This window comes from Camelus ferus, chromosome 2 (genome assembly GCF_009834535.1).
Source record: "Camelus ferus isolate YT-003-E chromosome 2, BCGSAC_Cfer_1.0, whole genome shotgun sequence".
Taxonomy (NCBI): domain Eukaryota; kingdom Metazoa; phylum Chordata; class Mammalia; order Artiodactyla; family Camelidae; genus Camelus; species Camelus ferus.
The window spans coordinates 4,108,770-4,121,824 of record NC_045697.1 but is presented as its reverse complement, the minus strand read 5'-3'; the positions used below and the strand labels follow the sequence as shown (position 1 = coordinate 4,121,824).

The 13,055-nt window shown below is 56.3% G+C and overlaps 1 protein-coding gene across 1 annotated transcript in view; it reads right to left on the bottom strand.

Moving 5' to 3' along the window:
- MAN2B2 (mannosidase alpha class 2B member 2) overlaps nucleotides 1-9,286 on the bottom strand; it is a 35,008-nt gene extending 25,722 nt beyond the window's left edge. The window contains 5 exon segments of the mRNA XM_032495579.1: nucleotides 374-466; nucleotides 2,120-2,292; nucleotides 6,674-6,779; nucleotides 8,510-8,656; nucleotides 9,155-9,286. Coding sequence (XP_032351470.1) covers nucleotides 374-466; nucleotides 2,120-2,292; nucleotides 6,674-6,779; nucleotides 8,510-8,656; nucleotides 9,155-9,286 — 651 coding nt within the window.
- Between the last annotated feature and the right edge of the window lie 3,769 nt (nucleotides 9,287-13,055).

Genomic DNA, 13,055 nt, shown 5'->3' with positions numbered 1-13,055 from the left:
GACCCAGGCGTGCGTCCCGGCCTCTTCTCCCCGCTGCCCCTTCACCCCGCCTGCCAGCCTCCCCTGTTCACGGAGGGGGTCCCGCTGTCCGTGGCCTGACAGGTACAAAGGGGCAGAGTGGGACTGACCCAGGGCCCTCCAGCCAGACAGCCCCCAGGCGGGCTGCCCCCCTGACACGGGGCTTGGAGCTGTCCCCGAGCCCAGCGCTGCTGCCCCGCGGCTGCCACCCCGGGACTGGAGCTGGGGCTCTAGGCCTCAGTTGCCCTTTCTGTAAGGTGGCGCCCAGTGTGTCTCCCTCAGGGGTGGCCATGAGAGACATGGCGGAGGGGACACGGGGGAGAGCTTGGGACAGGGCCTGGCCCAAGGCAGGTGCTCACGAGCAGTAGCCATATGTGTCCAGGACGTGTGTGAAGATTTCCTGCTGCGCTGACAGGGACGGGGACCCCCGCCACACGAACTGCAGCCCCTGCAAACCCAGAGGGAACAGAGTGAGGGCCGAGGGGCCACCCCGCTGCCCCGCTCCCCCTCCCCAGCACCCGCTGCGTCTCTGGCTGCCCGCCCCCTGCTCCCCTCTCAGTGGTTCATGGACAAGGTCTCCCTCGGCTGCCTCCTCGTCCAGGTGCCCCCTGACCTCCCACAGCCACAGAGGGCCCAGGAATTTGCCCTCCAGAAGGTGCCAGCCTGCTCTCCCCACCCCTCCCAGGGCAGGGCTCTCTCTGCCAGGGCCTGCCAGCCATGCTCTCTCTACCTCTGCTTGAATCCCCCCCGACACGGGGTGCTCATCACCTCTCTCTGGGAGTACAGTCCGTTATTCAGGTCTGATGGTTAGAAAGCGCTAGGCTTACAAAGCAGGGATCAAATCCTGCTTCTCTGAGCACCGGCTCCTGCTCCACACACGGGTCCCCGACTCCTCTGTGACTTAGTCTCTGCACGTGAACCCTGGGGGAGCCACACGAGCTCACAGGGTTCCCTGCAGGGGAGGCGCGCCGCCGCGGGGAGCGAGGGCACGTTCAGCGTGGCGCTCGGGGGGCGCACAGAGAAGCTTGCTTCCCTTGCTCACCTAGAGCCCAGGCCCCTTTTGCTAAGGCCCGCTGGCCAGGCTACCTTTGCTCTCCAGAAACTCATACCAGGGTGACCCGGACAGAATTCATATGTTGGGGTCTTATTTTCCCATCTGGAAAATAGGATAATTACAGCAAGTTTATTATGGGCGAATGGCACGCTGAAGTCCTAACTCCCACCTCATGTGACCTCATTTTAAAATGAAGTCTTTAGAGAGTAAATTGAGGTGAAATGAGGGCCTTAGTGTGGGCTCTGGTCCCGTATGACTGGGGTCCCTATTAAAGGAGAATGTTCGACCCAGACAGCACAGAGGAAGGTGATGACAGGACACGGGGGACGTCGGCTGTCTCCAGGCCAAGGCCTCCTGAGGCCACCAGAAGCAGACAGAGGCCCAGACCCCACTTCCCAAACACCCTCAGGAGGCGCGTGGCCCCGTCCAGGGCTGATCTCGGGTTTCTGGCCTCCAGACCTGTGAGCAGCACGTCTCTGCTGCTCGAAGCCCCCAGTTTGCGGCACTGTGTCTCGGCGGCCCCAGGAAACGAATGCACCATGTCCCAGGGGTGCTGGCAGGATTAAAGGACACCAGGAGCCCGGCGGCTCCCACCAGGCCCAGCACTTGGTAGGGGGAAAAGGCAGCGTCTGCTGTGGGTGTTTGGTGTCACCATCTAGTCCCTAACAGCTGCGCTCACCCTGGAAGAGTGACCGTGTCCCAGGTGCCCTGAGCCCCGCCCTCCTCCTCTCTGCACCCAGCACGGTTTACTGAGAGCAGGTCTGCTCTGGTCCCTTCCGAGCCCCAGGGCTGGAGGGTGAAGGGGACACAGAGCAGGAGACGCCAAGCCGGGGCTGCAGCTCAGCCAGGTCCAGCCACGCAGGAGGGAAAGAGTCACACACGGCGGACGGCACAGCAGCGCAATGATGGGCCTGGACATCCAGTGGCATAAGGGGCCCCCAAGGATCCCAGGTGCTCTGGAGAAGAGCAGGGGCTCTGAGATGCACTGGACAAAGTGGGGACGAAGCAGGGGTGAGCCGGCAGCAGCAGATGTGGGGCACCACTCACCTGGTCCTGCTGCATGGCCTCCTTCAGGTCATAGTTGATCCGGGAGATGACGTGGGCATTGAAGCCCGCCAGGGCAAACAGGGTGGGGGTCGTGGCAGATGCTCCAAATGGGTCGACCTGCCAGGAGAACCTAGGCCGGACCCCAAATGTTTCATAGAGAAACCCGTGTCCTTCTGCAAAGAGATAAGCCTCGCTGGTGACAGGAGTGTGGCCCCTCACCCCCTGACTCCCCCAGGGCCCCCTGCCCTTCTGCAGGGCTGCAGTGCCCTCTTCCAGGCCAAGCAGGGTCTTGCCGCAGCAGGTGCTAATACAGGGGCTCCGTCCCAGAATAGTCCGACCTTTCACTCATTCATTCATGATTTACCAGCCACAGCAAGGAGCGAGGTGTCAGGGACATGGCTGCAGAGAGAAAGCCCTAGACTTGATAAGCCATTGATTAAAGTTCGCCAGTTTTCCCCAGATATAATCTTCTGAATGGCCCAAGAGCTGGTGACAACCGCCTGCATTTTCAGGAGAGAAAACAAAGACTCAGAGAGCACAAGTAGCTGGTGTCAATTCGAACTACCTTCCACTGATGACCTCCCCAGGCTGGGACGCCGGCTGGGACCTAGAAGATTCCGTGGTTCTGGGACAGAGACATGCCCAGTTCTATGAACAAGTTTCAGTGAGAAATGAGGCGACTGCTGGGTGGTCAGGGTGGGCCTGAGGCCGATCGGGGTCTGGTTCACAGAGGAGGTGAGGATGGTGAACCAGGCAGCTGGACTTGGGGCGGGGCTCCGAGCCCTTGGGGACCAGTGGGAGCAGCAGAGGGAGTGCGGGAAGCAGAGGAGACCAAGAAGGAGCTGCTGGAGAGAAGGGGGAAGAGCTGGGGGCCAGGGCTCTGAGATGAGGGAGGGGATGGTCAGTAGGTCACACTGAGGGGGTCAGTAAGCTGTGGAGGGCACACCCTCAGCAGATGTGCGGCGAGAGGAGGGCAGTCATGATGGCTGCTGACTCAGTGACCCCAAATTCCTCACTCACAGAATCTTCATTTTGTTCAGGGGACACTGACCGAGGCCCAAGGGATGAATTGTCTCTGGTCTTAGTGGTCATGGCAAGCTCACTTCCCTCTGCCAGAATATTGCTCTCAGTCTTTGTGGAAACTAGATGTGGTCATGGAGTATGGTTACAGAGAAAATAGATGTGTGGGTTAAGGCTGCTTGGGCTTCAGGGCAATATTTCCCACCTTAGATAAGACGAGGTCAGTAAGAAAGCCCACATTCTGCCCTTTTCCTTCTTTGACTGTGAAAGAATAGGTTCATGCTGACTGGAGCTGTGGCAGCTATTCTGTGATCACATGGGAGAGGATATGAGAATGTGAGAAACATCAGTGGGCTGCAGCATCAGTCCACAAACCATTTCCCTTCTTTGTAAGTAAATAGTAAATATCCTAGAGACTCAAGTCACTGTTCTCAGGTTTTCTGGACTCCAGGAGAAATTATTCCTGAGACCCAAATGAACAGGTGATTAATGAATGAAACAGCCCACTGTCCCCCAAGATACATTCTCCCCTTGCCTTTTAGTAACAGAACCAGACATTCCCTATAATTTTGGCAGGATAATAAGCTTCTAGCTAGAGACTGTGTTCCCAGCCTTTCTTGGAAAATATACCAAGTACTCAGGTTCCGGTCCATGGATGTGAGCACAAGTGATGAGTGTAATTTCTAGGTCACCTTTGGAAAGATGCAGCCTGCTGTCTTCCCACCGTTCTTTCCCCCTTTCCTGCTGGGATGACATTTCACTGGGGTGAGTCACCTCCAGTCATGCAAGGAGGGCGAGACACACTATGAGATGGCAGAGCGAAGAGAAGCAGCTTGGATGCTTGGATTACTCTGTGGAGCAGAGCCACCCAGTGGCCCAGAACAGGCTGCACTTGCAGAATTTTCCCCACGAGAGAAAGAACCATCCCTTTTGTTGGATCACAGTCACTTGGCCACAGTCAAAGTAGTTTAACCAGTGTTCTAATGAGCACAACGACCAGGTCAAGATTTACTTGGCTAGTGAGTGGAGGGCGGGGCCAGAGTACAGTGGCCGGGGTGACAGAGGGACAAGGGGACATAGGAATTGTGGTTGCTGCCTCAGCTGGGGAGGCCTGCTCCCCTCCTTCCCAGGAGAATGTTAGGCAAGGTTTCATACTTCAGGGGAGGAGTCACAGAGAACAAGCAAGAAGTAGAACCGGGGTGACAACCACGGAGAGAGGGCATTACTAGTATTGGGGGGAAGGCGTTTGAGGGACATGGCCCAGAGCTCGGGCTGAAATAACCCAGGACAGCAGGCCCTTCACAGGATAGTCTCCGCTGTGGACACCCGGAGCCAGAGTAGGACAGCACCCACCCCATCGCTGCCATGCCCACCAGCACTCGTGTTGCCAGAAGTTGGGCTGAGCCTTAGTGATCCAGAGAAGAATCAGACTGCAGTCACTGCCAGACACGACCTGTAGTTTTGGGGTGAACAGGGGAGGTGATAAGGTCCTGAGGGTCCAAATGGAAGGTTCCTGGACCATGAGACTCTTCAGCTGAGTCTGAGATGAGATGCTCAGGTATAAACAAGAGGAACCTGGTGACTGAAGGCACAGGAGGCATTGTTGTTGAAGCAGATCAGGGGCCTCAGGAGGCAGAAGGATGGGGAGGAGGCCAGGAGCTGAGTCCTGAAGCTGCATTAAGCAGCCTGGGGATTTCACATAAAGAAACTTAAAGATTCCCATCACGTTCCCACTTACATCCAGAAAGAAGGCAGCAGAAACTCACATGAGGGTGGGACCACAGATTTAAGGAGTGAAAGGAGAGCTCATGTAAAGAAGATCCTTAGAAAACATCCAATGCTATCTTGATGCTTTACCCAGGGGTTACCTGGGGTTACTGTTCAGTGGAGTGACAATGGGGCTAGAGCTTCAGTCACATTCAAGAGTTACTCCTGGCTCATCCGTGGACCCTTCGTCCTTCTTTTGGTCTCAGTCTCAGTATCCCTTTTGCAAAATGAACTGAGAACAATGATGCCACCTCCCCATCCTGCCTTTAGGCGTAGGTGAAGTGCCACTTCTGAAACACATTTGTGAAATGGAGAGGAATGTTCCCTGAGTGCAAGTGTGCCTGGTGATGGTGAGGTGGAGATGCTGATGATACTGTTGGTGATGGTGGTGGTGCTGGTAATGGTGGAGGTGATAGTGGTCGACCTTCAGTAGGTTGTGATGTTTATGTAGGGTTTTTGGTGGTGATGGATGAAGTGGTGGTGGAGGTGGCAGTGATGGAAGTGAGGGAGGTGATCATGTTTGTGGTGGTGATGGTAGTTCTGCTAGTTACAGTGGAGGCAGAGATAATGAGGATGGTGATGGTGGTGGTAGTGTTGATGATAGCGGTGAGGATGGTAGAGGTGGTGATGAAATTTTTTAGATGCTGGTGATGTGGGTGGTGTTGGTGGTTATGGTGATGGTGGTAGATCTGGCATTGAAGTTTTGATGTTGGTGATGGTGGTGTTGTTGAAATGATGGTTGTGGTGATGGGGCTGATAGTGGTGGTGTTGGTGGTCCCTCTTTTGGTGGTGGAGTTAATGATGATGGTAGTGGATGAGTTGGTGGTGGTGCTGATGGTGAAGGTGATGCAGAAAGTGATGGTGTTGTCAGTGGTGGTGAAGATGATGTTGAAGGTGATGTGGTTTACATGGTAGATAGGTTGTAGAGGTGTGATGGTGGCTGAAGTGGTGGTGGTGGTGGTGGTGGTGGCGGCGGCGGCAATGGTGTTGGAGGTGATGATGGCGGTGATAGCGATGGTGTCTGTGGTGGTCCTTGTTTTGGTGGAAGTAGTAATGATGTGTTGGAGGTGATGATGATGGTGACGGAGGTGGTGGTGGCTGTGGTGTTGGAGCTGATGTGGTGATGGTGGTGGTGTGCTGGTGTGGATGTGGAAGTTGAGGTGGTGATGGTGGTGTTAGTAATCATGGGGGTGGTGGTGGTTGTTGGTAGACTAGGTGGTGCTGTTGGAGGTGGTAGTGTCCCTGGAGGTGATGCAGATGATGGTGGCGGTGGTAATCATGGTGATGTGCTGGAGGTGCTGGAGGCAGTGGTATTGGTGGAGGGTTTGTTGGGTGGGGTGATGGCAGGATAGCCTCTAAACATCACTGAGCATTTACTAGGTAACCATACACTGTACTCAATGTGCTCCATTATAATTGTCTCAATTTTATCTTCATATAAACCCTTTGAGGTAGGTTTTACCTCCTTATCAAACTCACTTTATAGAGGAGAAACCTGAGGCTCTATGTAGTTCCATCTCTTGCCAAGGGTCACAGGGTTGGGAATTAGAACCTGGGATATAGCCAGGCCATCTTGTCTAGAAGCCACACCCCTGAGCCCTGCACCCAAGGGCACAGGCATGAGTATGGCACCAGCCAATCATCGCACTTACTGGTCACAGTCTCCCGCTGCGAGGGGAAGATGGAGCCCAGAACCGGGGCTCAGACACCCAGCCCAGCCCAAGGAGGGAGACAAGGAGTCCCGGGTCTGGGGAAGGGTAATCGAACCTGTGAGCTGTAGGATCTGGTCATCAAAGTGGGTCACGGCCTCATCATGCATGACCTGGCCTCCGAGGACAAACTCCAGGCGTCCTTGGGCCAGGAGCTGGTGGACCTTGGTGTTGTGGGCAGAGAGGAAAATCCAGATTATAGCCCCCAAGTCTGGTTGTGTTCACTGGGTACATGTCTCCAGTGTCTTACGGTTCTTCCTTCCAACTCCGCACTCATCTACATTTATTCTGAAAAAGCAGGACACGGTCCTGGTCCCCAGTGTGTCCAGCATCCGGAACAGCACCTGGCCCCTGGCTGTTCCTTCATCGAAAATATATAAAAATAAACATTTTACAGCTTTGCTCTGAAATAACTTCAAACTTGTGAAAAATTTGCAAGAATTGTTCAGAGAGTACCCATAAATCCTTTCCCAAGATTATCTAGTAGTTAATAGTTTTTCCCTATTTCTCTTATCTCTTCCCCATCTCTTTACGTTCATAGTATGCTTTTTCTAAACCATTTGAAAGTAAAAGTTAACAATAACATGCCTTTATCTTAACAGTTCAGTATGTGTTTGACAAGGACAAGATCATTCTTACTATTCCATAATTCTCCAAATCTGGAAATTAATAATGCTACTATCAAATTCATGGTATTCATGGATTTCCTGAGCCTTCTTTTTCATTCCTGTGATTAATAAATTTGAGGATTAAGGCTACTTATTCTGTAGAACATCCTTCAATTTGCATTTGTCACAACTGGATGACAAGCAATTGAGTTTGGGGGTGTCCATGTAAAGAAGTGAGGACCATCCACTGGACCCCATGGAGAGTCATGCTTTAAATCAGAATATCTGACACAGAGTCCAACTTGTCTCGTACAAGCTCTGTGGTCCCTGGCCAGTTGCCTGCCCTCTCTGAACCTGGACCACTGTGTACAGCAGGCTGAGTGTCCCCAGTGTACTGGCTGTTGAGAGGAGTCAACGAAGTAATGTGTAGAAGGTCCTAGCCCAGAGCCTGGCAGGAGGCAGTGCCCATCGGACGGGAGGCTCGTCCTCTCGGTGCCAAAGGCTGCAGGGTCACATCCCCTGCTGGAGGAGGACCTGGTGGACTCCCTGTTTTGCCTTTTGAGCTCTGCTACCTTGAGCAAGTCGTGGGGCTCTAACCTGTTTCGAACGAAGGGGATGCTTGGAGGGGACCAAGTTCCAGAGAATTGTCCTATGAACTCACATCATATGTTCATTCTGGGCACAGCCTCCCTAAGAAGAGCGGTCACTCCCACGTACAGTTGTGGGACCTGCAGGGGACAGAGTCCAGTCGCCGCCTTCACCACACGTGGAGGTGGGGGAGCAGGACCGGGTCCCAGGCAGCCCCTCTGCTGAGCGGGGCCTCTGACTCCTGCAACCTGTGAAACTAATCCGCTGCCGGCCTTGGGGCCACAGGGACTGTTGCACCCCCGGCAGGGTTGCCGGCTCCTGTGCTCATGGGGGTCACTCAGATACCGAAATGAAGGAAGAGGGTGTGGGCTCTGGGCCCCCTGGGAGTGCCCAGTGTCAAAGGGAACTCGGTTCATGCCAGTTGAGTGTCTGGTGGGTTGCCAGAGCTGCAGTTTTCCAGTAGCCACACAGCTGGGATGAGAACACAAAGCTGTTTCCCGGGCACGGGGCTGACCACAAAACTGATCTAAACACACCCTGCAAAGAGCCCAGTAGAGTTTAAGCCTTGAGGTTTATGTAGCACAAGCGTGGCCAGAGAACGCACTGCCCCAGGAGTTTCCTAAAGGGTCATCACCAGGACACCCAAGCCATTCTTCTCTCGGTTGACCCTTCAAGGACACCCTACAGGACAGCAGTACCTGGCGTCTCTGCTTGTGCGAGGCGATGCCATCCCACCACAGCCGGAAAAACTCCTGCTCCACGGCGATGAACCTGCGCTGCTTCTTAAGGGTCAGCTCCTCCACCACCGAGGTGTAGACGTTGGCGACATAAGCCCGCATGCTCTCCTAGGGGTGGGGGACACCATCACTCCAGCCCCATGGGGCTTCTGGAGGGTTTGGCCCCAAGGACCAAGGAGTAAAATCCAGAGGTGACAGAGTGTCTGGGGGCCCCTGGCACTCACAGCTGCATCTGTCTGGGGGCCCTTCCCTCTGTTCCCCCAGTTCCCTTCAGACAAGGGGGCACCAGTCCCACTCTGCGCCAGACACACGGTGAGCGCGGGCACTGGGAGCGGGACAGGGCGGACCGCTGTGCTGGGAACATGCTCTCCTGGGCAGGGATGTGAGGAAACAGACAATGGCAGTCCATGAGTCAGGGGGATGCACCTGCCAGGACCGAGGGGGCAGGGATGGCTTCCCAGAGGGGCATGTTGGCCGGCCGTGAGCGCCACGTGGCCGACAGCACAGCCAAGCCCAAGGGTCACAGCGGGTGAGGCCCAGGGACTTTACAGGAAGAAGGAGACTTCACCCTCAAGAGGTGTGCAGGGGACATCCCGGGGCACCCACCTGTACTGTGTGGAGCCAGCCCACGTCCATGTGGCTGTGGGGCACCACGAACACCCTGATTGGAAGCGTGACCAGGGCCCCCAGCGGCCACAGCAGCACCAGGAACAGAGGCAGCCAGCTGAGCGGCCCCATCCCAGCGGCCAGCAGGCAGGGCTGTCAGACTTCAATCTGCCTGCAGGGCCTGGCCTCTCGGGAGCTGACCGGGACCTGCTCCTTGGAGGAGGGGGTGGGAAGGAGCAAGGGAGGAGTGACACCCACGTAGATGCTGTCACCTGAGCAGTGCAGGCTGGGGCCCTTGCTCACTGCCTTTCAGCACTCCCCGCCCAGCTCCAGTTTCCTGGCTGTCCCTGGCCACCTTTAAGCCAAATACCAAGTGCCTCCTCCTCGGGGAAGCCTGCCAGATTTCCCTCCTGTCTGGGAGGACCTTCGTCAGCCCAGGGCCCTTGCCACTCATTTCTGTCTCTTAGAGGGTTTCCCGCTGGGCATCCCTGCCCATCCGCAGCCCCTTCCCTCTGGACTGGCTCCTCGGCTTCGAGGCCTCCCTCACCCTCGGTACTCAGTGCGGGCAGTGCCGCCACTGGGGCGCCTGCCCTGACACCCTCTCCTCCGCGTGGAGCCCACAATCCGGCCCTTCAATAGGGATCGTTCTCGCTGTTTGAGGGAGGAGATCAGGCCTTTACCAACAGTCCGTGACTCACCGACGTCACACAACCACTGGAGGAGCGAGACCGACCCAAACCTTCAGAATTAGGGCTGGGCCACCCGTAATGCCCTTGGCTAGCTGCGTAATCTCTCCGGGTCTCAGCAGACCACCCGCAAATAGCCGCAGGGGACCTGAGAGCAGTGAGTGAGCGCTCACGAGATGACAGCTTCAGTGTCTCCTTCCTGGAGGATGGTGTGGTCACAGCGGTGCGGTCTGCAGGGGCCAGGGTGTCGCCTGGAGTCGCCTCTGTGCCCCCGACCCAGGAGCAGGGCATCTGTGGTGTGGGGTGCTCTGCCTGAGAAACAAACACCTGATTGTAGTTTTCTGTCCTGGCCAGAGCCGTGACTCACCGTCCCTTCTGGCCACCTTGTCCATCGCTCAGCAAATGCAATTCGAGTATATGATGTCCAAGCAAGTCCCCATCCTCTCTCCTCTGTCCCATCTGCCTCATTGCCCCCCACCCCCGACCTGACTTGACTTCGACATCCCTCCCATTGAGATGCGGGGTCAGTGTCTTCTCCCGTTAGCGCTGAGTGGGCTTGTGACTCTCTTGTAACCGACAGAATGTCGAGCAGATGCCCTGTGTCAGAAGCGGCAAGGCAGGGTTTGCCTTGTTCACAGGAGGAGTCATGCGTGGAGCCGGGAGCCGCCACGCTGTGAGGAAGCCCAAGCCAGCCCACGTGGGAAGGAGACGTGGAGAAGCCCTGAGGGCACTTGGAGAGAGAGAGGCAGGCCCGCCCCAGCTGTTCCAGCCCCAGCCCCACACGACCGCACCCCCATGCCACGTCCCAGGGGCGTCCATTCCTCGTCCTTTCCTCCAGGCCTTGGCACTGGCCGCTCTTGCTGGAGCTCACATGCAGATTCCAACTGATGCTCATGGTACCCTCCCTTCCACCCATTCCATGCCGTTCACCTTCAACTGGCACCTGTGCCGGGCCTGGGGGGTACCTGGGGGGGATACCTAGAGCCTCGTTCCTGAGACCTGACCTTTAGCAAGCATGCCTTCCTGAGCCACAGCGTTCACCTGTCTATTCACTGTTCAGTTCAACAAAGAAGACCAGAGGCCCCCACATGGGTTCCACACCGAGTCTCCTCTACTTCCTTGTGCACAGCCCACAAGACCTCCCGCCTCCCGTGGTCCTGGACGATCATCCTTGCTAGATGATGACGCCTCCAGTTCTCTGCTGGTCTCTTGGCACCAGTACCTCAAGTGACCAGAGACAGCAGTAGCTTGTCACCTGTGGAAGCATCCCTTCTTTGGATACCTACCGCGGAACCTGCAGAGTCCAGAGTGTGGATGTGAGACTCAGTTCCCCACGGGGGTCCCCGGGAGTGGTGATAAGCGAGGCTCCTCGTGCTTCCATCCCGCACGTTCTACTCACTGGGGAAACCATGCACTGGTTATTGATTCGGGGTGTATGACTCCTAGGGGGCGGAGCCCCGATGCCGCAGACTCCATCTCCAAACGCCTGCTCAACTGAGCCCTCAGCTGTCTGTCCATTCCTCTCTCAGGCTGGCAGCTTCTGGGCGTTGGGCTCACGATAGGAGCAGCAGACCCCAGGTCGTGTGCCCACTGTCGCACCTCCTACCGAAGCGGGTCCCCTGCCCTGATGTCATGTTCTACCCTCTCCTGGAGCCTTGACTCTGAAGGAAGCCAGCAGCCACGTCATGGGACACTCAAGCAGTGTGAGGAGAGGCCATGTGGAGAGCAGGTGAGGTGTCCTGCCCACAGCCAGCACTAACTCACCAGCCCCTTGACAGAGGGCCCCTGCCGGCTAGTCCTCCGGTCCAGATCCAGCTCCAGGAGTCCCAGGTGACATCTTGACCTCAGCCTGTTAAAAACTCAAGAGTCAGAAATCCCCCGCTAAGCCACTCCCGAATTCTCCAACCCAGAAACCCTGATGACAAGTGAAGTTTATTGAAACTGTAAGTCCCGTTCTCAAAATGTGTGAGTGTTCCCTCTCCCTAGTGTCTGGTTACCTGAGCCCATGACCATCAGCGCCCAGGGGACGGGATGGGGGAATCGTCACCACATGCCCTTGCCAGGGTCTGGCGGAGTCCTTCCTCGCAGGGACATGGTCTATCCTTAGGTCAGTGGGATTGAGATTCGACTGACTCTGGTCTGGATGCTGGGGAAAGGGCTCGCTCTTCACTCCGTGGCTGCCCTCGGTCTCCTAACCCATTCATCCCCAGGTGCTTCTGAGAGGACACACCGAGGGTCGCCCATGCCAGCTGTCCAGCTATTCTGCCCTCGGAGCGCTGTATCCCAGTAACCATCTCCACTGCCTGGAGTGCGTCTCGCTGCCATTCTGGCTTTGATGTGCGTCACAGTAATTGCGCTGGCCTTGCTTCTGACAGCTACGTGCAGGCACCTGGCCTCTCCTTTCTGCATCCCATGACTTCCAGTGCCACCAGGGAGCCCACTTCTCTAATGGCTCCACTCCCATCCGCCCCGTCCTACAGGGGCCGCCCCGTGTCTGGGCTTGTTGCTGACGCTGGTGCTTGGTAACCGGAGTGTCTCCTGGGCCTCCTGGGGGACACTGTCTGGCCTCACCTGCCACCTTCACTCTGGCCCCTTCCTACTTCTCTGCACCTTGAATCCCTTCTTCCTCCACCTGCCATCTCTTCTTCACTCAGTGTGGACCAACACTGTCCAACTTCACAGCCTGGTAGCCTGTCTCCTGGTGTTAAATCCGCCGTGACTGGTGTTTAGTCTACATCTGCTGCCATGTCAGGACACCACAGATGGGGGCTTAAGCACAGACATGCATTTTCTCACGGTTCTGGAGGCTGGAAGTCCCCTGGGCAGGGTAAGGGTTGGGGAAGCTTCTGTGACACTCAGAGGTTCATTGTCCTTCACTGGGGGACAGGCTACAGCACAGGAGCAGTTCTTTCTAGACCAGGCTCTGCCATGCTCAGCCTGAAGGGGCTGCCTGAGGTTCTGGGCTCTGCGACTTTGGTTGCTGGCAGCACATGTTCGTCAAACAAAAGGGCTGGAGGGACACGAGTACTGGCCGCCTCTGTGAGATGCACCACAAAGTCCACATTGAATCCGAGTGTCTCGAGAAGGACGCAGGGTGCTGGCCGCTCCCCGCAGCAACGCCAGCTTGTTCCCAGTGTCACACGTGGGCACGCAGCCCGTGACCTCTTCTTGATTTGGGCCATCGCTGAATATGAAAGTGTGAAGCCTTATTTGTA